We start from the raw sequence: 24113 nt of genomic DNA, 5'->3' as shown, positions 1-24113 counted from the left end.
TTTCTGCACTTCCGTGCTTCCCCTCACTTAGCATGATAATGTCATCAGAAATCTGGGCCTCAATGCAGTCGCCTTTGAACAGGCATGCTAGAGCAAAATATGCAGAAAGTTCTTATGCTGAACATTTTTGTATTTATAAACCAATCAGCATCGTGTGGAGTGTTAAACACAGAGCACTCATCAGACTCCTGAGAGCTGTTTAGCGATCACGTTGCCATTTACACAGCGTTTAGTGTAGACACAGACTAAATTCAGTCTAGCCATTCATTTCCAAATCTTCATCCTAAATATACCCTTCTCCTCTTACACACACACACAAACACCACCACCACCAACCGATGTGTCTTTCTTACCCTCACACACATAATTAAACACTTGCACCCAGACATCCTTCCTCCCCCATCACTCATTCAAATTTTATTCCCACACTTGGACCTAGACACCCTGGGTACTTCTGCTAAATCCAATGTCTCCCCCCATACACATACACACACACACACACACACACACACACACTTTCTCAACTAGACACCCCTCTGTCTCCCATCTTGCTGCATACTGCTGACTAGACACCCCTTAACCCCCAGCACACACACACACATACACACACACATACACACACACACACAGATGCCACTTAATTGGAAATATATTATAATAATGGCACCCCTCCTGTCTGGCCGAGTTGTGGCTCCAGTACATTTTATTTTCCTGATCTTATTGTAATGTGAAGATTTTAAAATACCTTCATTATGTATAAGTAGTAGTTTGTTTTTTGTTTTTTTTACTTTGTACATACACACAGTGGACTTTGTAGTTGCCTTCATTTTGGTGTAGTCTCTAAAACTTTCATAAGAAAAGGCTCGACTTTACACAAACATCATTACACAGTCCACAAACAACTTTATGTAACAAATTATATGTGTGTGTGTGTGTGTGTGGGTGATAATGCAGCATTATTTAACACCCACCTAAACACACTGCATACTAAGACAAATGAAGGCACTCAAGTCATTTGCATTCATTTCACAGAATCCAAAAAGCATACCATTTTTCTTAGGTCAGTGTCAGAAAGCGATTCAGCAGTCAAGCAGTGAAAAATTGTGGTTGAAGGATTAAAAATGTATATTGTATACATTAAGGAAATGAAATTATCATCTCTGGCTGTTATACAGTTAAGGAGTGTCATTACTACAGCCAACTGTGTGTGTGTGCGTAAAAGAACCATTGTTGAAGCCTTGAGGTTACTGTAAGTTTGAACATTTGATGAACAAAATCAGGAAGTAGCCTTTCAGTGATGTATTATTTCTAATTTCACAAAATATAATATATATGAGAACTTGTGCTATTTATATCACCAAGTGTGCACACACTTTTTTCTTTAGTGTCTAAATATTTGAATTTCTTCAGCTGATAACGTGGCTTAAGTCTCTCTCTCTCTCTCTCTCTCTCTCTCTATATATATATATATATTCATCTTTACGTAATACAAAGACAATCAAAAAAAGCAAATCACAAGTGTGTCTCAACTGTGTGTGTCTGTATGTGTGTCTGATCTTGTTGTCCCAGAGGCCATGTTATGTTTCCTCCCAAAGGACTTCTTTTCGTCCCCAACACACACACACAGACACACACTTCCCAGAACAAGAGGTCACATCGAGGATCCAGACAGAGTGTGTGTTTGAGTGTGGGACCAGACAGTCTGTGTGGTGACCTGTGTCTATAGACAGGTTCAGAGGTCACCATCCTGTGTGTGTGTGTGTGTGTGTGTGTGTGTGTGTGTGTGGAAAGACTCAGACTTTATATTTTTTGGGACATAGCCTCCAGCTCCCCCCACCAGTCCGCTTGTACAGCAGTGTTTTAAACACCAGAGAGACTCATTTAGCTCAGGCTTGTACTCCACTCTCAGTAAAAGTACTAACATTTTCTCTGAAACCCAAATTCACAAATTTAATGACGGTGCTTACGATTCAGTGTAATTTAGTCGCAATGCTTTGAAGCGTTTTTATAAACGTGAATAATGCCTCCAGTTCAGCATCCAATAAAGCGCTATCTAATTAAATCCTTGATGACTTCTAACATGATGTAACCTAAGTGTAACTATTCATCATAACACATACAAAAATGTAATATACTGAAATTATAATGTATTCCGGTTATATTTTGGAGTGTATTAACAACAGTCTATTTTCACAAGAGCGTCAGAATTCGTTTATTTGCAGTTTAGCTTTCATTCTTTTTTTATTATGTGCATTTATATGTTGTTAAAAAGGAAACAAAGAGCAGGAAAGTCTGCATTTTAGACACTTATAAAATGGAGGTCTGGGTTGTATGTCTTATTGTTTTATATATATATATATATATATATATATATATATATATATATATATATATATATACAACTTTGAAAGAATGAGTGGGTACTACAGAAGTGTTTTTTTTCCAGCAGTTTTTTGTAATATATCAACTAATGTAAATTGAATATGAGACAATATTGTACTTATTGTGGGCTTTTACATGAGAGACTGTAAGATTTGAGTCAAATGCATGCATATCATTTATGAATGAATTACTGAAGTTTACTGGTTATTATTACATCTGAAATTTACAATTTTGATATTTCTTTATATTAAATGATAATAGGTGCATCAGTCAGTGTGTAATTAGTCTGTATTTAGTCAGTCTGATTTTACACATACATCTACATGGAAATGATACTGATACTGTCTCCTCATTGGATTGTTTTGCTCTTTACACACAGATCGCTTACCTCAGTGATATAGACGAGGACAGGAGTGTGTGATGAGACAGACAGCACTATAGTGAAGACAGTGATGTTCAGCTGCTCTCATTCTGCTCGAAAACAGTGAGAGGAAAACACAGATCAGAATATCACTGTGGGACTCGAGAGATTTTTGTGAAGTACAAAATGAGTTTCTGCTGAACTTACCTTTGCTCTCAGGCTGCTTTTGATTAATAACATGGACATTTCATCATGGCATTTTTGTTCTCCGGGTTATTTCAGAAAACTGGGCTGGCTACAAGAGGTAAGTAGATAAAAAAAGTGGTAAGTAATATGCATTATTGAAAAAGAACCTATGCAGAGAAGTTTAAATTTTATATATATAAATTAACAAATGATGCCATATGTGTGTACTTCTATATCTATATACTTCTATCTATATGTTTTTATTTTTATTTATTAATTTTCACAATTAAAAAAAGATTCTTTCTAACTTGATGTTAATGTTATGCGATTTTTAATAAAGTTTTTGAATTCCATCATGTCTGACAGTGTCGCTTTATTTCACCATAGCACAGTCTTAACAAAATGATGCACATTATAAGGGTTAGTGCATTATGATTATGATTATTCCTGCCCAAGTGTGAATGAGACTGGAATTAAATAAATATACATCAGCTTGTATGAGTTATGTAAATTACTAATAGTGTGGGAGTGTGTGCGTGTGTGTGTGGGGGGGGGGGTGTGTGTGAGAGAGAGAGAGAGAGAGAGAGATATGCATATGCATTGAATAACACTTGTTCAGCCTCACTGCTTTCCTCTTGGGTGGGCTGCTTAAAGTGCACTGAACTGGTGGAGTGGGGTGAGAACCTGCATGTGGACTTAAATACACACACACACACACACACACACACACACACACACACGCATACACACATTTGCACTCACTCACTCACTCACTCTCTCTCTCTCTCACACACACACACTCTCCATGAACACTACAGGCTGAATTGGCGGACTGGCTCTGCTCTGGTTAATCTCGTTATGCACTGAGTGCCTTCGTTATTCTTACAGACTGAATGAGCACGAATGAGCACGAATGGCTGATGTTCATCTGTAGGTCCTCCATATTACACAGATGCACACACACACACGTTGTGAGGATCTTCCATAATTATTAATGCAGTATGCAATAATAACGCTATGTCTAAAACCTAACTCTAATCTTAACCTCAGCAATCAGAAGGAAACATTTTGACCCTTTTCATTTTTCTTTTTTTAATATAAAGGTGCAGTTTTTGTTCACACAAAGACAAAACTGTCAGATATTCTTGTGGGGATATTTGTACTTAACAAGATATGAAATCATGACCACACACACACACACACACACACACACACCATAGCAGAAGTGCACAGGGTTGCCAAATCGAGCTCTGCGTAAAAGCATCCCTAAATTAACGGTAATTCCTAAACTTAATAGTAAACAATCCATTATATGCTAGCATCCAAAATTATATCTACACGCCATTTTGATAAACTAAAGTAATTTTGAAAATAATCCACTGTCCACCCAGTATGACACACAGGTAATGTTATCGGCACAGAACACGTTCAGACTTGCACTTTTTACAGGTACACTATGTTAATGTGTAGTGGGATAGTGGGACAGTATGATTTGATTCATTTTAATTTTAGATCACTGGATTGTACTACAGAAAGTTGTTTTTTTTATAATATCACCCAGATTTTTGAGCTTTTTGGCAGGCGATTTAAGCTAATTAGGAGAAAATGTTAAAACAGGCTCATTCAGACATTAACACGTTTCATGTCATCTGCGGAGAAATGAACAACAACAAGCTAACGGAAAAATATAATATCTGTGAATACGCTATCTGACGAAATAACAAACATCCGTGTAGAAATAAATATTCTAAATATGATAAAGTATAGCAACGACGGCCATTACAGGACATTTTCCAGGACTGATAATAGCCTGGGGTTTTTATTTTTATTTATGTATTTTCCCCAAACAACTAAAAATAAGCCTATATAATATGATCAACCAATCAACAACCCGTGTGTATCTTAGTTCAGCACTGCTGAAATATTTAAAAATCGATCTAAATGTAAAATTAATTGAGATATATATATATTTTTCAAATTCATATAAAATAAATATCCGTTATATCAAAATCAGTATATTGGGAGTGTTTTATTAGGCTTATTTATATTTCATTAAATGTTTTTCCCCCAAAAAATTGGCCTTTGCTTTTTTTTTTCCTTATAGGCCTAATAAAAAATAAAAATGTTCTAAATAAAGTGCAATAATAATAATAATAATAATAATAATAATAATTCTTACATTCATTTTTCCACACCTATTACATTCACTACAAGACAACACTGTGGGCAGTATTATTCAGCTTGTCTCATTGATGACATCACTTCCTGTGCAATGGAATAAACCAAGAAGATCAGATGTTACTGAAGGATGAAAAAGTGCTATACTGCTGTATGAAAATAATCAGATTAGCCTTACAGCTAATAATGAAAAAAAATTTATATACGTACATACACACACACACACACACACACACATATATATACATATACATTATATATATATATATATATATATACACACACACACACACACACACTCAGGTGCATTTCCGGTGTCAGATTACAGCTCACAGGTCTGAATCTGTTGAACTCCCCCTTGAACTATTAATGGTATAAGCCGAGATCTAGCTTTCTTCAAAATATCTTTAAATTCCCTTTATCTTTAAATAGTCAGCATCTTCAAATTGATTTTATTTTTTTTTTAATCCTCTAAATAATAAATGTAAATAGATCAGTAAAATTGCAAGGTTAAAAATAAATTTACAAAATCCTTATGTATTATATAACATAATAATAATAATAATAATAATAATAATAATAATAAGGACATACCTATGGCTTGATTCCGTGCATGGTTCGGTTGGGAGTGGCCAAGATGGAGAAGGTGTGTGTGTGTGTGTGTGTGTGTGTACACAGCGTCCTCTGTCCGCAGTGCCGCGATGCAGTCCTGAATTATTCATGATCTATTTGAATACATGCAAATAAATCAAGCGCCGCGCCACGTACCTATGGTAACCACATGCCTGTAGCCCCGCCCACACGGCCCCGCCCTCAGCACTACAGCATCCTCTCCTGTTTACAGCCTTTGTTCCTTCTCGGACTTTAAGTCTAAAAATGAAACGCGGCCTGTTAAATTACAATTATATTTAGAGCTGATATGAAATAATGATATGAAATAGAAAATGAATTAGAAAATGTATGTTGGAGATGTTATAATGTATATTATTATGAAAATATCACTTGTTTTGTTAGATTAATAATAGGCTAAGTGACGTAATAAGTGAGAAAGCACTTAGGCTAAGCAGATACACACTGCACATTGTGTTCTTCACAATAATACAACAGATGCGGCCCAGAAGAGCAGATAGAAGCCATGCAGCTGGAAATCTGACACATCTCTAATAAACTGATAGATAGATAGATAGATAGATAGATAGATAGATAGATAGACAGACAGACATGCTGATACAGCAAAGTATTCAGTAAATTAACAGCTACAACTTATCAGAATTTTTCCACGGATTTTCAAGCTCCAAAACAGAGAAAAACAATTCCACACCTAGTGAAAGTGTCGCTCCGTGAAGGTCAAGTTCAGGTCACAGGCAGAAACGAGGGTCTTGCTATTAATTACTGTTATTGGGCGCCATCTTGTGGCGTGTTAAGGAACTGCACAACAGAACAGCAGAGGCGATGCTGAAGCTCTTTGTTATTCATAACAATACATATTCGAAAAGAAAAGAGAAAGGAAATAAAAATAATTTAAAAAATGCTAATATTTATGTTATTTTATTATCACTGGTCAGGGAACAGGGACAATAATAGAATCTTGCTGAAAAGCAAAGCAGTTTGGTGTGAGATGGTGTGCCATTATTTGTAGTTCCTGGAAGTAACAACACAAAACAGTTACTTCTTTAAAAAAAAAGAAAAAAAAAAGAATTTTCGCTTTTACTTTCATAGCTCACAATTTGCTCTTTATCTTTCCAACAATAAAAGAGGTTAATAAATGGACAAACATAGCCTGAGTGGTTACAAAGCAAAAACAGGCCCAAATGTGTAAACGCTGTCGGATGATTTATGATAATTACATCTATTATAATTCATAATCCAACCCAATATACACTCCTGGGCAAAAATATCGGCCAAGCCCAAAATGGCAAAAATATTAAGCTTTTAATGGTCTTAACAACAAATCACTAGACAGGAAATTAGCAAGAATTAAACAAACAGGCCTGCATCAGGTGTGGCAGTAACCAAATACTGACTAATCTTTGTAGAAAAAGAAACTATTTTTGGAAAAATGTTGTAGACCCAGACATATGTTAGTTTGGATTTTATATCAAACATTTTAATCAATCATGATTTTACCTTCGCGTACAAGAAGACTATATAAGTGAATTTCCCTGTTTCTAGCTTTTCCCCAAACAGTTCACTGTATCACAGTTCACTGATCCTATAAGCTAACTGCAGGAACAAAGCGTTTTAGCAAATGGCGCCATCTAGTGGACAATGCAATTACGACTGCAATCATTTTCTAGAGTATTTACAAGCCTTTATGATTCTCCTGAGCTCATTTGAGTATGTTGAAATCAGTGATTATTAGAAATACTAATAAAATCTGAAAGTTCAGTGGTTTCTAAACTAGTGACCAGGTGGTTGTGAGTTTAAATCCCAATACTGCCCAAGAGCCACGTTTGGACCCTTGAGCAAAACTCCTAATCCTACTTCTGTGTTTCGTATTCTGTTTTAACTGTAAGCTGCTTTGGTTAAAAAGTAATGTACTTCCTTACTATGCTGGGTCATGACAGAATGTGAAATTACTGTACAGCTAAACACTAAAGATCATTTTGTTCAATGTTCAAATCACAGTGAATAATTACAATTATTTGTGTAGGTTTAAAAAATATCTAGATCAGATATCTAGATCTAGATATTTAGACATTCAGAAATGGAGAATGTCTAATTAACCCTAATGTTAGGGTTAACCCTAACACATAGCAGTTAACCCTAACATTAACCCTAATGTTTGAACTACATATTTTTGACACTACGTTGACATACACCATTCGTTTATTCTTAATAATAAAGAATAACGATAATAAAGGAAGACATGTGAAACCCAACACACTAAATGTTGCTAGGTGTTCCTTGTTTACTTCTAAGGGGGTGCAAACTTTTGCAGTCAGCTATAAACTTTAGCACAAAAAAACAACACACACTGACTGATCTTATTAGTTTAATGTACATTCATTGGCACAATACACTAAAATCTTTACAAAAATTGAGGTTAGATGCCACAAAATGAGCCATTTTAAAGAGATTAAACCATTTTGCATTGACAAAAATCACTGACACTTGACACAGTAAAACTTTCATCGCACTGATGAATATCATCGAGTGAGTTTATTCTACACTGAGGCAAGGTTATATTTCATTTAAAGCTTGTAAGTTACATATTCTAGTCCAGTTAGTTCAAATTTAACAAGACATTTGAGTTTCGAGTACCTGCTATGTGTAAGGAAACCATGTGGTTAATTAGTTTTGATAATATAATGACCATTTTCAAACACTGTCAATGTTTCTAGGCCTCACTGAGTTGCAAGCTAAAAAAAACAGAAAATGCTAAATAAAACAAATTCACACAAACTATACTTTGGCATCAAATGATTGTCTGTTAGTAAACTCTTACGCTGAAGTAACGAGATTTTAAAACAAAAACAAAAAAAGAGAGAGAACATAACCAGATTTTGAAAACAGTGTTGTCATTTTGTTCGCTTTTTAAAATTTCATCTGACCTTGTTTGACATTATTTGTGCGAATAAAAAAATGGTCACGGCTCATACAGCACATAGTCCGATTACACCGTTTCATCAACACTCAACACCACTGAATAACAGCGCAGAACGTCTAACTGTCAGACTTTAGGAAGTAAATGCAGGTATTAACACTTTACAGGTCACTCCATCAGAAAGCTTTGACGATAGTCAATAATATTAAAGGAATACTTCACTGTTTTTAAAGACAGTCTATATTCATTGCATTTGCAGCAAATGTGCAGTTACCACAGGCTAGAGATGCATCAATGCCATTTTTTTAAAGACTGAGTAAGAGTACCCTGATACTGAAATGAGGAACCTACTTCATGGCATTATGGAATATTTTATTTAGCTGTCTTTATGTTATTTGCTGCTGTGAGCTCCATGTGCTGAGTCTTATGTTAAAATTTTATGAAATATAACCAGTATCTTTAATAGAGAGTGTAACCTGAGTGTGAAGACCTGTATCAGCGAGCATGGTCATTAAAAATGAGCGAGTGAAGTGTAGACCCAAAGCATGAGTGTTGTAAGTGCTCAGTGCTCGCTGAACAGAAGTGCTCTCTCACACACACCACAGTTTCGCTGTTCACTCACTTCGCCTGCTCCAGGCTTGCCAATAGATTTGTGTGTGTGTGCAATTCACAGCACCTTTCGTTTGCTGATAACGCTGTGCGTGCTCAGTGCGGCCGGCCTCACTCTCTCTCTACTAAAGATGCTTTATCAGGTTACTTGTATTGTAGGAAGACACTGTAGTGTGTCCTCCTGACAGTTTTTGCAGAGAACAGTTTACAGTCTGCTTTACATTGCCGTCATTAATCACGAATTACATTCATATTGCTGTCAATTCGTGTTCTCTGTTCATTAGTGCGACAATGTACACTAGGCTCACATCAGATGTGGGTATCGGAGCATTTTTACAAGGACGAGGAACTGAGCATGTTATTGGAATCGATGCATCTCTACCACAGAACAGAAATCTAACACATCTTCCTTTACAAAAAAAAGAACAGTAAAACTGTTCGGTCAAAACTCACTTGTAATGCAAGTGTACAACACAAATTCAACACAACTGTTACACTTTAACAATAACTGTGTTAAGATGATGAAGACATGACAGAACATGTTACCAAAAGCTGTTCCTGTGAAGCGTTATCTAAACATACAGAACGATGAAACGTCATTTTTCTGTTACACACAGCACCATCACATCTACATAATGAGAAATGAAAAAGCAGTCCCATCTGAAAGCACTAATCATACCGAGTAAGACTAAGGTCTTCACTTAAAAATATATCTCACTGAAGAAATGATTAAAGTGTTTTGTATGAACTGTTCTTTGAATAGAAATGATATTGGAAAACAGGGTTTTGTTCTTTTTTCAGATAAAGGTGTTGAAATTCCAGTTCATGGTAATCACACGTACACTACAGACACTGCAAAACACTGGAGTATTCCTTTATCTTTCCTCAGGAGTTATCAAATACCCAAAGATTACTTGGAAGATGATTCATCAGAACACCAAACTGCTAAAACGTGGATGATAATAAATCATGCAGTTTACTGAGAATGACCTCTTACCTATTGCACTTTTATCACGCATGGTCACTTGGCATTAAGATATAGGACACGTATAACTGCATGAAGCATCAGAAACAAGGGTACTCAACTGTACTATTCCTTGTCTCTGGGGTGGTACCCTAAAGAATGCACACTTTTTACCATTACTATGTATCTTTTACACATGTCTAGAAAGGTGCGTGTAGTGCACTTTCAAGTTTTACTCTAACTATATCAAGTTGTGTACCTTAAATCATTTTTAAAGCTACACTATATCCACTTTTCCAGGTGAAAGATCCATAATAAAGGTACACAAGATATGCGACAGAGAAAGGTCCCTTTTTTCTGATAGTGTGTTTCAGTTATAGTACATCTGTCTACTCTCTCTGTAGGCACTTGGTATATCCTCATCCACATCATTTACACAACCAACACAAACACACTCGTCTTAATATGCACCATGGCATACCTACTAAAGCACAGAGATGTTTAGGACAATAGAGAAACAACACCACACACACAGTGCTCTCAATAAGAGCCAACCTGCATGTTACTGCCCACAGCTGGTCAGCTCTCTCTGTGTCCCTCCCTCTCTCTCTCTCTCTCACACACACACACACACACACACACACACACACACCTGCTCTCAGCCCTCTGTGGTGTGAGTGGCTCCACATACTCACATACTGCACAGGATAAAGATAGAAGCAGCGGACACCATTCATCAACAGTGAGTAAGAGAAGCGAGACGCTCGAAACTTCCCCATAACACCTCTCCGTTCTGCTCCATTACATCCTTATTGCTGTTTCTCTATAAAAATTTATAGGTTCACTACTAAGAGATCATCTCAAATTCATACGGCGGAAACTAAATAAATGCTCTTTCAGGTTTATATCATCACTGATGAACAAATGTGCTAGTTTCTGTTCAAGGCAGCTCTGACGAATCAGACATCACAAGGCAGAGGGGCGGGAAAAAGAATTTCAGGGATACAGAAATACAGAAGAGAGATAATATAGATACAGAAAGTATCTATAAAAATATAGAAAGAGTGTTTCATGTTCAAGCATGAAGCAGAGCTGAGCGATATATGAATATATGATGGGTTTTTTTCTCCTGGTAAGTGCTTACCTTACCTGCTTGCCTTTTTCAATTCATTTTTAAAAAACTACACAAAAAGCCATTTAAGACCTAAACCCTAAGCCCCACTTCATCTCTATTATTTATTGGTTACTTAACATACTTAACCAATCAAGATCTTACTCCTATCATTTCTATCCCCTGATTGGCTGCTGGCAACCAAGAGGGTTTAACTGAATGACACTGTAGAAAATATGAATTTTTCATAAACGTGTATGTATGCATGTCATACACATAACATTGATGTAAGAATTTGAATATCACCCAGCTCTAGCATGAACATATTGCACTTTTACAGGACATCCTGGAGGTTGCCGGACTTGGACACTTGTGAGACGGCAGTATAAAGGAGAGATCATACAGGACATACATTCATTCTGAATCTGTCTGTAACTCTATTTCTCTATTTCACACACACACTCACACACACATAGTGTGTACCAAGAGATTCTCCAACTCAGAAAACAAAAATCACTAAAATGTCACTTCACATTCCTACAAAATGTGGAACCACAGACTTCTACAAAAGTCCCATCTCTGTGCTCGTGTGTCAGTTGATAAACTTCCTGTTTTCTCTGGCAGCATGTGCGCTGGTTTCCACTCTTCCTCCTCTCTGGGTCTGACACGAGCAGCAAGAAGACCCTGTTTTTTCCTTTCCAAGCCACCTCAGATATAGGGATACAGGCAGACATCTTGGTTATAGTGTTGCCCCTAAAAAGTCTTCCCCAATGTGATGGGCTATCGTGCACCCACCTTGCGCAGCAGGATTTGGGTGAGGTCAAAGGTCATGAAGCTGATGCCAACAGCAATAGGCCCTTTGACCCAGTTCATGCTCAGGCCTTTGTACAGGCCGCGGATGACACCCTCCTCTGACACGATCTCCCGCATAGTGCCCATGATGGTGCTGTACGTGTGGCCCGTCACACCTGCCGTCTGCATGCGCCGTCGCACCACATCCAGCGGGTATGAAGCTGACTGACCGATGAGGCCGGCGCATGCACCAAACGCCAGCCGCTCATACGAGTAGGGCTGAGCTCGTCCTGTCTCCTCTGAAACACACACAAAAAAAAATCAAGGGTATATTTAAGGGGCTAAGTCACTGGTAAATAAACACTTTCATTTCCTATTTTCTGAGACATTACTATCAAGCACAAATACATAACAGACATGTTTACTGAGAACCAAGGGGACTTCTTAACATTTCAAAGATCAAACTTCAAAGGCTTATCACTGTTAGGCGTGAAATGATTTTGCAAAAAATGGTGCAAACTGAAACGTGCTGAAATGTTTGCTGCTACGGAAATTCACACAAAGGGGAAAACTAGAAAAGCGGCTATGAGTAGGTATTTCAAAAGCGGCTGATATGAACGGTATTTCAAACCTTTTAAGGTGTCTCAGAATTTAGAAGCATTCCAGGGATCTCCAAGAACCACACAAAACAATGTGAACAACATTCTGGTTGCAAATGTAGCTGACAAACCTCATCTACTCAAACATTTTCTCTCTCTTCCCCACGTACATTAACACAGTGGAATGTACCTGCATGGAGTTTCTTAAGCGTCTCATAAGTGAAGAAGCTGAGGCCTGCGTAAGGAACCACACCCAGTATTGTTGGAGTAAATCCCCTGTAGAGGGTCTTCAGTCCTTCCTCACGCGAGATCCTCACAAACACATGCATTATATTACTGTACCTGAGGAACACACACCAGAGATGTACATACTGTATAAAAGCTTCAGGTAATTCAACAAATACTTGCTCCATTGTGTTTACAAAAATCTGTTTAATGACACTCCAAATTTCCTTCTGAAGATGATGTCGTTTAAAGAGCACGGCCTCTTACATTTCTTTGGGCGTGACTGCCATGCGGGCGCGCACCATGTCAAGCGGGTATGTGAGCATGGCGGCTGTGGTGCCTGCCAGTGAGCCAGCCAGGAGTCTCGGCACAGGAGGCAGAGCACTGCAACAGAGAGGAGAGGAATACAAAATTCACTTTTGAGATTCTCAAAAAGATGCTAGAACATATTACACAGCAAGTGAGAGTGTTGTTGGTTGCTATTTATATTTTAACATACATTGCTCTTCAAGTATAATGTCATTCACTCATGCGGATTCAGAAAATCACCTTACAATCACACACATACACACTAATGACACTATCTGTATCTGTAAATATCCATATCTGTATCTGGATTTAAACCCAAAGTGGGTGTGGCTCTGACAGTTTCTCAAGCTTAGCTACATCACTCAAGTTTTTAGAGATGTGCACAAGACCAAGTTCTTAATCTTCCTCGAACAGTTATTATTTTTGTTTTTACCTGTGACATTTTATATCTAATTTTAGTTGGCTCTATCTCCCCAAAATAAATAAATAATAAATAAACTATCCTAAGTTTAACCACTGTGACCCTGACCAGGCATTTACTAAGCATGAATGAATTAATGAAAATGTTAATGAACATGATCTTCATTTGTCCTGTAAGCTTTGTAATGATCGCTCGCTCACGCTCACATGAAGGCAAAAACCTCTTGCAAACCTCCTTTTTTTTTTTATCACATCCTGCAGGATCCCAGTCTCAATGCGCACCACAAGTCTCAGCCAATTGCTCTGTGCAAGCTTTATTAAAAATATACTGTGCCCAATTTGTCTGTTTGTTATGAATAATGTATTCAGTTACATTCTTAATATGCACAAATCATAATTGTGTATATCATAATGCTGTTACTAATTTTCCTAATAAATCTTTTTATATATGAGCCAGCATTAAACGGACATAAATAGGACCTGTGCACTTTACCTCTATGGATGCATGAAACTGTGAAGCAGTGTTCCATAGGTGCTTCTCACTGATCTAAAAATCCTAGCTCTATAATCCTAAAACAGGGTTCCCACTCTGAACATAAGCAAGGATTTGCTTACATATTTGGAAACTTGTATAATGATCAGATCTCACACAAGCTGTTCATGTGACTTCAGAAAGCTACATCAAACATCTTGGAATGTATGGAAAGTACTCACCTGCCCTGAAAGCCATAATAGCCTCCTAGAAGCCTCTTGTATTGTTCGTGGGCACAAAACTGGATGGCAGCGTAGGGGATGACCCTCACCATGGTGGCTGAGTTGCCTCTCCATAAGCTCAGGAAACCTTCCTTCAGATAGGTGCGATAAATCAACCGGTACGCCTCCTGTTCACCACAAAGACAGACTAATCTGCATGGGGTTGGCTTTATTTTTGAATGAGTAAAGTGCTTTGAACACTCTAGGTTGTGCTCCTCAAAATCTATGCACCATAACAATCACCTTTACAAGGATGAATGCTTATGATCATTATGCTAACATTTTTTGGGAAAAGTTTTATGTCTCTAGACAGTAAACACACCTGCTTGTTGAACTTTTTAGTATCAATGAACACCTCTAATGTGTACACCATACCAGTGCTGCTGTCTATCTGGCCTTTCTTTTTCTTATATTCTCACTGACTTCATGTGGACATATAGTATTTTTAGTATTCAGCTACTTGCTGACAAACAGTTAAACACGCCTCTAGTACTGATTCTCAACACAAGAATCACTCACCTTGGCAGAAAATCTGTTTGAAGACACTAAAAAGAGAAAAAGAACAATGTTAGTATATTTCCTTAAGATGTTAATGCCAGTATATACTGATTATTGGATTGGGCAATATTCTCTTTTTTTTTTTTTTTTTTTTTTTAAACAGGATCTAAACATGACTAGTAAAAGACAATTTACTAGATTATTTTACAAAGTAAGATACAGCACATTTTGTATTTTGTGTACAATGTGAACAATTATGTAAAATGCAAAGAAACCAAGAAGTAAATGTATAGAAAAACATATTTTATACTACACAGTCAAGCAGTGCTATGCCACATGACAATTTGGAAAGGGTTTCATCAAGGGCCCACATGCCCTTTTTATTGTTGTTTATGCATTCAAGTTGTTCATGAATCTGGTCTTTTCAAACAGGACACTAAGATGCGGCACTCCTACATTGATCTGAAACACAAAAGCAATGTGGAAGCAGTATATTGTCTATGTTTTGTCTGAAGTAGGGGTTAAAGCAGCATGATTGACACTCTCCTCAGCCCCATAATCATATGTGCAACATACAACTTTTAAAACAAATACAGCAGTTCATTCATCTTTGGTAACTGCGGGGAGCCTGTACCAGGAACACTGGGCATGAGAAGAGAATAGACAGTTACTGTAATAGTGACAAATTTCTACAAGTGTCTCATTCATAGACTTGTATACAACCAACCGATTATATACAGAGATTTCATTCTGAAGTGAATAGTGACTCCCACTGAATCAGTAACAGTTTCAGTCTTTTGTATCTTCCCTATGACCCACTTTTATTTTATGTGTTTATTTTTACTTAACGAACAACTAGTGAGGCTTTCACCTGCCAAAACCGATCCAATTTCTGTGCACAGCTTGAAAGAACATTTCATACTGATTGTGTTGGTTTGTATGAATGTGTCTTGCCTTGGAACATGATCTTGGTCCTGTCCAATGGAGCTACAGCTGTTTTCGCCACAGCTCCTGCAAAGGCTCCAGAGAGCAATGAGTTCAGCACAGACCGGCCCTGCTTAAAACCCTGCACACACAATTATGTTGCTTCAACCATTTTATCTTTTGAGTAGATAATTAACTATTTAGAAAAATGCAGTGTTAAATATTTACTAAGCAAACATTTTTATCCTTAGCATGGGAAAGGCATGCTAAATATGCTAAGCGGCAATCGCTCAGTCCATGACACAGAAATGTGCATGATTCCTACTTGTAATGTGGTGTCAGTACCAGCATGTAATGACATGCACTGGACAGTGGTTTGCATATGTGTGTGTGTGTGTGTGTGTGTGTGTGTGTGTGTGTGTGTAAAATATGCAGCTGTGGCACTGTTCTTGTTTGAGATCATGTAGATTATTAAGCCAAACTTATGCAAGAAAGAAGAATGCAAAAGTCCTGGATGAGAGACTAAACCATTTAGGTGGCGGTTAAGTCAAGAGGTTATCATAACAGACCCACAATATGATGATAATCATCATGTATAGCAATAGAAGCTTTACACCACTATTTTTATGCCCAAGCCCAAAAAATGTATAATTTGATTTTATTTAAAGCATGTCACTATTCTGGTAGCTATTTCAGTGTCCCACGCTGTTAACCTTGGATCAGTTTTGAACCCAGTGTTGCAACATGGCAATAATGACACGTTTGTGTGAGTGACAGAGTGCAGACAAGACTATGCAAGAAAAATGTTATGCCTGAAGTGAGTCACTGAGTTCCTTTTTGGGCCTGGTAAGGTAACCAGGGACTAAATATAGTTCCTGCTCCAGTAGATCTACCTACATGTTTAGTTCCTAAACTTGGACACTGTGGTTCCGACTAAGAGATGATGCTTAAGAACGACAAGGTGCTGAAGACTGGAACTATAGAGACTAGTAGATTCAGGGGATCATGGACACAGATCATAAATCTATAACCAGTAAGGTACAGTGATGGCTGGTTGTGATATAAATGGGAGAGTTAAAATCTAATATCTATCAATAGCTCAACAATAAAACTATTAAGGTTGAGCAATGTGAGATATCGCAAGGTCTTGATGGCATAATAACAATGCTGCAGAGCAAACACACACACTCACTTAAAGACTGATATGTGATTTCATGTGTCCTCTGAATACCAAACACAGAAAATGGAAAAGCTATAATACTTTCATTCAAACCAAAAAAAACCCCCACTAAACTTACATTTGTCATCTGTACTTTGTACTCTGATTGTACAATGTGTGTTTAGTCTATCTATTTTTAGTGTCTTCTTCAAACACAAACACATTTTGGGGGGAAAATGATGATAGAGTAACTAATACACCTCATTCACGTTCATTACACCCGAAGCGGTATTTCATACTAAGCTTCTCAATCACTGCTGATGATGTGTAATGGACATGTCTGAAAAATATCAGCCCAAACCAAAATCAAATTCTGGTTTCGTTTGACATGATTGTCATTGATAGTCTGCATGAATCTAGAGTCTGGGCTAGAAAGAAATCAGTCCCAGCCTCATGTCTGTGCATTTTTTTTCTATGACCACAGGTGGTGCTGTTGCACTTGGTTCCACAAAACTCAACAATCCGCCTTAAAACATTTGTTAACAGCAAACAATCTGATATGGATGCCAAAAAAAGTTGCCATGTTTTTATCTTTGAAACACAGGGAGCTTCAGCCCTGTCAGTACATTTACACCAGCCGTCCCTGCCAGTACTGATACTTCAGGTTATTTTGACACTGTGTTTGGATGTACACACTTCTTGTTGCCTACACACACATACACACTCACACAGTATTCTTAGACTGTAGGAAGAGTTGCCATAACTTAATCAATTTTTCATCCTGCACAGAATTCCAGTAAAGTCCTCCCAGTGACAGAGGAAATAAAACATAATTAAAATCAAATATTGCTAGTTGTCCAAGGTGAGTAGCAAATTATACTGGTGTATCATGACTCAAAAAGAAGGCCTTAACTTCGACACTGATATCAAGTAAAGTTTAAAGTTTGATGTAAGGTGTGTGTCAAGATTGCTAATGTAGTCACTTGCTGGCATCCATTTTTGGCATTAATAAAAAATAAAAAAAAAAAAAAAAAAAAAAAAAAGAATCGCTAACAGCTGTTTAGGCTTTATAATATATATATTAATCACTTTTGTTCAAAATACGCAGATATGTTTCTACTCCAGCTACTTCTGGTTTCTGTTTAAACCAAGACTTAATATCAAACACTGACTATTCAATTTAACAACCAAGAACATTAGTTGCTTCATAGCATTATTAAACTAATTTGCTTGAAAGTGAGAAAAAAAAAATCAATTTGATGTGTCACGTGTCCCAGTCACCCTGTCGCTTGTTCCAGACATTTATCAGACAATAATCTCTTTAGCTATCATCTGTTCTTTAATTACCTCTGATTGGCTGGAGGAGGGCCGTGGAAGCACCTCACCCTGTGTGAGTGCCCCCCCATGTTCCTGTACTCCATTCCCCATGCCAGCCCGCTATACACACTCGCCAGCACTCAGGGGGGTTTGCAGGCTGCACACATACACTTGCTGAACAACTGCATGGAGGACAAAAAACAAAGCAGCACAATTAGCCTGGAGCAAACATTGTAGAATTTACATCCTCTTTTGAGCTGTGAGACTTTAATTATTTATTTATTTAATTATAATTATTTAATTATTTTCATGTTCTAGCTTTTGAATATATTTGAGCCTTTAATTTTACATGCCCAATAACAGAATGAAGATTAGCAGCACTGCTGCATTAAATGTACATATTGCACAACTCATGGAAAGTGGAGAAGGGGATACCCGGGATGCATGTAAAAAATCTACATCTTCACATTGCTTTTTTTTTTGTTTGTTTAATTAAATTTTTGTTTAATTAAATTTAACTCATCAACACTCAGTCAGGCCAAATCAAAAATGCTTTCCTATTCAACATAATGATGATGTTAAAGCTCCATAGTGCACTGTGTGCCTCGATAGAATGCCACTTCAGATTTATCCACTTAAAAAAGAATGACACCAATAAGTGTCTATTGGAAATGTTCACTACTACAGCATCACATATTTTACAATTTTACAATGTGTGAAAGTAAGTGATGTCAAAAATGACAGGCATTCATTTAGGGCTATGTTCCTAGATTAAAAAAACAACAACAACAACAACAACAACAAGGTTCATTTGACCAAAAAGAAGACTAAAGTAAAACACTGGAGCATAAACTTTCAAATGTGGATTCTGTCTCTGAATATTTACAGTCAGCTGCAGAACTATTGGCACCTTTGGTAAAAATGTTTTTAAAAACAAGCTTAGGAAAGATTTTTGTGGTAGATCACACACACACACAAATGTCACACTGAAAGGGATAAAAATGTGGAAGAAATTATTTGAACTTTGAACGGTGAAAATCCATCAGACAGCTTAATCCAAAAGAGATTATGATTTCAAAATTCCAAAGTCAGTTTAAAACAAAACAAAAAGCAGCAGTGCTTTCTCCATAACTGTGTTCACAATGACACATTTTAATGTATATCAGTGACCCTGAGCAGTGGTGGCTCAACAGTAAGGGTCTGGGTTACTGATCAGAAGGTCAGGAGTTAAATCTCCAGCACTGCCACCCTGCCACTGTTAGGGCCTTGAACAAGGCCCATAACCCTCTCTGCTCCAGAGGCGCAGTATCACGGCTGACCCTGCGCTCTGACCCCAACTTCCTTACAAGCTGGGATATGCAAAGAAAAGAACTTCCTCATGCTGTAATGTATGTGTGACAAATAAAGACTGATTCTTCTTCTTCTTTTTCTTCTCCTCAAGTCCTGAGCCCAGCAATCTAGTGACTTCATTTCAGTGATTTAAATGAGGCGAGCTGATATTGGCGGTCTTAGAATGCATATTGTGGCATGCTGCTGACGACAAAGATCTGGCAGCATCAGAATTTTTTTTTTTTTAATGAAATTCTCAGTGTGTGACCACTGCGACAATTCTCATCTATCAATATAGCAAGAAGGAAGGTTATCACATATTCAGTTCAGACAAGATTTTATTGGGGTCATCTCATACAGTGTAACAGTTAATAATCTTAAAACGCCAAAGTGTAAAACAGATTTTAGACTTGCTCATCACTGTAAAATGTCATTCAAGGATGATCAAATCAGGGCACTGAGAACAGACACATGGTCACTAGGAGCCATGTACTCATTCATCAGAATGATTTAATCAGTTTGAGTAAGAACACATACTCTGATGTCCTTTTGACACACAAAGTGAATTAAGTGGTGCTGTCTGTTGTGGGAGGCCATGTCAGAAAACCGCGGCTGAGACGCACGGCTTTATGCAGAGCTGATGGTGTTGCTGAGGGAAACCTGACTTCACCCAGCTGGTCTGCATTCGCGCGCTATTCTCAGTCACCAAGCATGACGGCTGCATAGTGTTCGGATATCAGCGGGCGCTCTTGTGCACTTTCTGGGTGAAAGGTTGTCCATCGGAATGGGAAAACATCTAACTGTAAAACATGACAACAATGGCCGTACAGGCAAACCCAAAACCCACACCCATTATGTCCTAGTGAAAATGTACGATCTGTTCAGAGCAATCCGGTAAACTTTGCTTCGTAGTTTATACAATAAACTGAAAACGACATGGAAGATTGTTAATTGTTAACTCTTAGTGACAGTTTATACAACAGGACCTGTGTCAGATGCCTTATATGCTAAGTCATACTAAGTTAATAGCCAGTGCATCTCCATTATTCTCTCAAAGTTCTCTCTGGGTTAAATATATCTTTTTCCCGGGAGTGTAAATATATCACCTCTTTCTCTCTGTCTCTCTCTGTCTCCAAACCCAATTTCTCACACTGCCAGTCATATCTTCTACCCCATGTCCTTCTCTTCCCCCATTTCTCCTTGTGGATCAACTTACAGCCATGCTGCCAAGCTTTTAGTCTTTAGTCTGCTTTTGAAAAGAGTCTTGTTACAAAATGGATCAGGTGAGATCTTTACAAGGAACTTTCAAACACAAACAGGCTGCTGTTTCTAAAGAAAAAATGCAATCACCATCCGCAATATTATCAAAGAGGCATATTTAAGGTTAACCAAGTCTAAAATCCAAGGTTTAGCTTTTGGCATAAGGAGCTATAAGAAAACTACAATGGTGGGGTGACAAACTTAAATTAAATTAATCAGGCTAAATTAGCTAGTTTAGACATGGTTTAACAAATCAGCAATTAGAACCATGATGGATTCACAAGTAAACATAACAATGATATTTTTAATATTAATTGTTATTAAGACTTTTTGTCAATTTTAAGTAAAAACCATTACGAATAAAGTTAACTATGAGGTACTTTTTCAGTTTCTGCAAGCTATTTAATATTTATTGCCATTTTGGAAATTTACAATCTCAACTGCAAGAATTTATTGCAAAACTAAAACCAGGACTAAACGATGGCTTAAATCCGGAGCCCCTGAGGTGACTTGGAGGTTAATTTTAAATAACTTGTGACCACGAATTAATATATTGAGGCCAAGGGACAATACATGGTGTCAAGAGGTTAATATCGAAAAGCCACAAACTAAGCAACTCGTGGCTACTGATTATCATGTTGTAGCCACAAGACACCAAAGTCGAGGCCAGGAATTGTGTAACTTGAGCCCTTGACTTAAAATGATGTGAGAAAATTCTCCAAGTTAAATATCTGCATAATTCACTTTAGGGAAGAAAAAGAAGAAGAAAACCCTGGACAAATACAATAGGGTTTGTGTTTCATGCTTGGACCTCTAATAATAATAGACTATGAGAAGCAAGACACACTTCATTCCAGCATACTGAGGTTGTGTTATGTGTATGAAATCGAGATGAATTATAATCTAGGCCTATGAGACAGAGGTTGACTGAAGGGAGGATCAAATGTATCAGGAATTAGAGTCACATTTCCAGAAACACAATGACAGCTTTACAGTCAAAACAGTCCAGTTTCTCTGACCACATTATTACATTTAAATAAAAAGTAAATATGAGCAGAATAAACCAGCATATAGTCACAGGATCATGATTCAGTGGTGATGAAATCCAAGAGAAATAAACAGTAACCTTTAAAACACACACACACACACCAGTCCAGAATAAAAACAGGTGCAGTATTAGAAATCAGGGAAAGTTCATATTAGCCAGTGAGCTAACTAAGCAAGCGTGACTGAGTAATGTCAATGCTTTGACTTCATGTTAGCTAATGCCATTTTTTTTATTAATAAATTTATCCTGACTTACCTTTCTGATTAAATAAACAGCTTTTCCTCTGTTTTGCACCTGTTCTGTTCCCAAACCGAGGTGCAGGACTTTTCTTTTCTTTTTTTTAATAAACTGGTGACACTTTGACAACCACTCCCCTTGAGGTTAGCCAGCTAACGTTAACTCAACACAAACCCTGTAGCAACTTAGCCAACAGGCGGCTAGTCAGCGTCACGAGCGCTGCTTCACGCAACTGACGTCCAGTCACGCAAACTACGCATTCTGAGTTCAAACAAACCGCAGCAGTCGACATCCAAACACGCAAAAGTCGCTTGCGTTATCTCTGTAACTGAGTTACGTTACCGTGCACCGTCCATGCTGTTTTCGTGTGCAGCTATCGACACTCCTGTCTCAATTCCAAATCGCTATGTAATTACACACATAGTGCACTAAGAAGGGTGCACACTGATATGATTTCGTGCCCTATGTAGTGCACTGTGTGAGAGAGCGGGACGCCATTTGGAACGTAGCCTCTCTTTGAGACTGGCACGGCAAGGCGAATCGGATTGCATTGTGGGAAATGAAGTCCGCGGAGAGAGCCCCTCGCCTGGATAGGTTAGTTTGAGGGGCGTGACAGCAAGTGTCAGGTCAGGGCATGCCTAGCAGTGAAGTAAGGAATAAAACAGGACCTGATGTGCTACTGTTACTGTTCAGCAAACGTAGAACTTTTCCATTTGGTTGTTATTTGATTATTCTGGAATCAACAGAATAATGCTGCTTTTCCTACACAAGGCTGCAGAAAAACATCGCAGGGCACAATCTCACACACATTACAGGCAATTTGAAAATACTAATTATTAGCCTACAGCGCATGTCTTTGGGTCGGGGGGGATTCGAGCCTGTGTCTCCGGGGTGCGGGGCGGGCGTGCTGACCACTGGGCCACTGTAGGCCCCCTGTACCTAACTTTAACACACAACATTCTCTTATAGTTATTTATACTAACTACACGGCGCGGTTAAATGCTCGAATCTGATTGGTCAGAAGGTGTGTACTATTTTCCTGGTATTTCCGGCTGTAACAGGAAATATAGGTTCATATTAATGCGCTCGTTCTAATACGTTATTGTTTCTATAGTAACAGCTCATACACTGATGCTCCAAATAATTTCAGACTAATAATAAACAGATTTTAAAACGTGTTGGTTAACAAATTAATTCTTAAAATCGTTGATGTGGGGAAGTTGTGTGTGTGTGTGTGTGTGTGTGTGAGAGAGAGAGAGAGAGAGAGAGAGAGAGAGAGAGAGAGAGAGAGAGAGAGAGTGTTTTATTTTTCCACTAAAGTCTTCTTTACGGAAATATAAGTTTCATATTTTGTTGTACATTTTGGTTCAGAGAACAAATCTTCTAACATTCCCATAACTTTTAAATAACCTTGCACTAACCCACAGTGCTTCAGAGAACTTTCCCCTAATGTTCCGGTGACCTTTAAATGAAGTTAAATTTGAATCCCTTCTTCTAAAAATGATCTGGGATTGCTGGAGTTACTCCACAGACCGCTTTCCTAACCTGTTTCCTCCCCTTTGGGTTTCTGTTTTGGGGCCAATTCATAAATAACATCCTGGGAATTTTGTATTTTGGTAACAAAGTCAGCATTGTTCCTGAAAAGTTCTGGGAATTTTAAAACACAGCATTTTCTTATGGCTACATGACAACTGACAATAAACTTTCATCAAAGGTTGCATTTAGGTAGCATTTTTTTTAAAACTGCAAACTAACCTTTGGGGAATGTTCACATAACATTCTTTCATGGTCTTATAATAGGAAGTTTGCCTTAGGTATTACTTTTCTAACTACAAACCAACATTCCAGGAGCATCCCTTTGATGTTTTCTTATAGGACGTTCTCAAAGTTCACCAAACATTGTTT

General features: G+C 37.7%; 1 protein-coding gene and 2 long non-coding RNA genes across 4 annotated transcripts in view; 1 reads left to right on the top strand and 2 right to left on the bottom strand.

The window, feature by feature from the left end:
* The window catches only part of LOC113533563 (uncharacterized), a 30693-nt gene extending 27411 nt beyond the window's left edge, over positions 1–3282 (top strand). For both annotated transcript variants that reach the window (XR_004580366.2, XR_003403422.3), the window contains exon 4: positions 2762–3282. This is a non-coding gene — a long non-coding RNA (uncharacterized LOC113533563). The remainder of the gene's footprint in view (positions 1–2761) is intronic.
* Positions 2790–7847, bottom strand: LOC117600003 (uncharacterized). The gene is made up of 3 exons (XR_004576905.2): positions 7235–7847; positions 2951–3038; positions 2790–2853 (listed from the first exon to the last, which is right to left on the bottom strand). It is a non-coding gene; the product is annotated as an uncharacterized LOC117600003 (long non-coding RNA).
* Positions 7848–8085: 238 nt separating this feature from the next.
* Positions 8086–22608, bottom strand: slc25a42 (solute carrier family 25 member 42). The gene is made up of 8 exons (XM_026925405.3): positions 22227–22608; positions 18365–18516; positions 15889–16000; positions 14956–14981; positions 14398–14564; positions 13222–13338; positions 12920–13071; positions 8086–12429 (listed from the first exon to the last, which is right to left on the bottom strand). The coding sequence occupies exons 2-8, from the start codon at positions 18443–18445 to the stop codon at positions 12119–12121; spliced, it is 966 nt and encodes a 321-aa protein (XP_026781206.1). The 5' UTR covers positions 18446–18516; positions 22227–22608; the 3' UTR covers positions 8086–12118.
* Positions 22609–24113: the final 1505 nt, after the last annotated feature.

Source organism: Pangasianodon hypophthalmus, chromosome 21 (assembly GCF_027358585.1).
Source record: "Pangasianodon hypophthalmus isolate fPanHyp1 chromosome 21, fPanHyp1.pri, whole genome shotgun sequence".
Taxonomy (NCBI): Eukaryota; Metazoa; Chordata; class Actinopteri; order Siluriformes; family Pangasiidae; genus Pangasianodon; species Pangasianodon hypophthalmus.
Note: the sequence above shows the minus strand (reverse complement) of the source record. Positions and strands in the feature narration are given on the sequence as shown.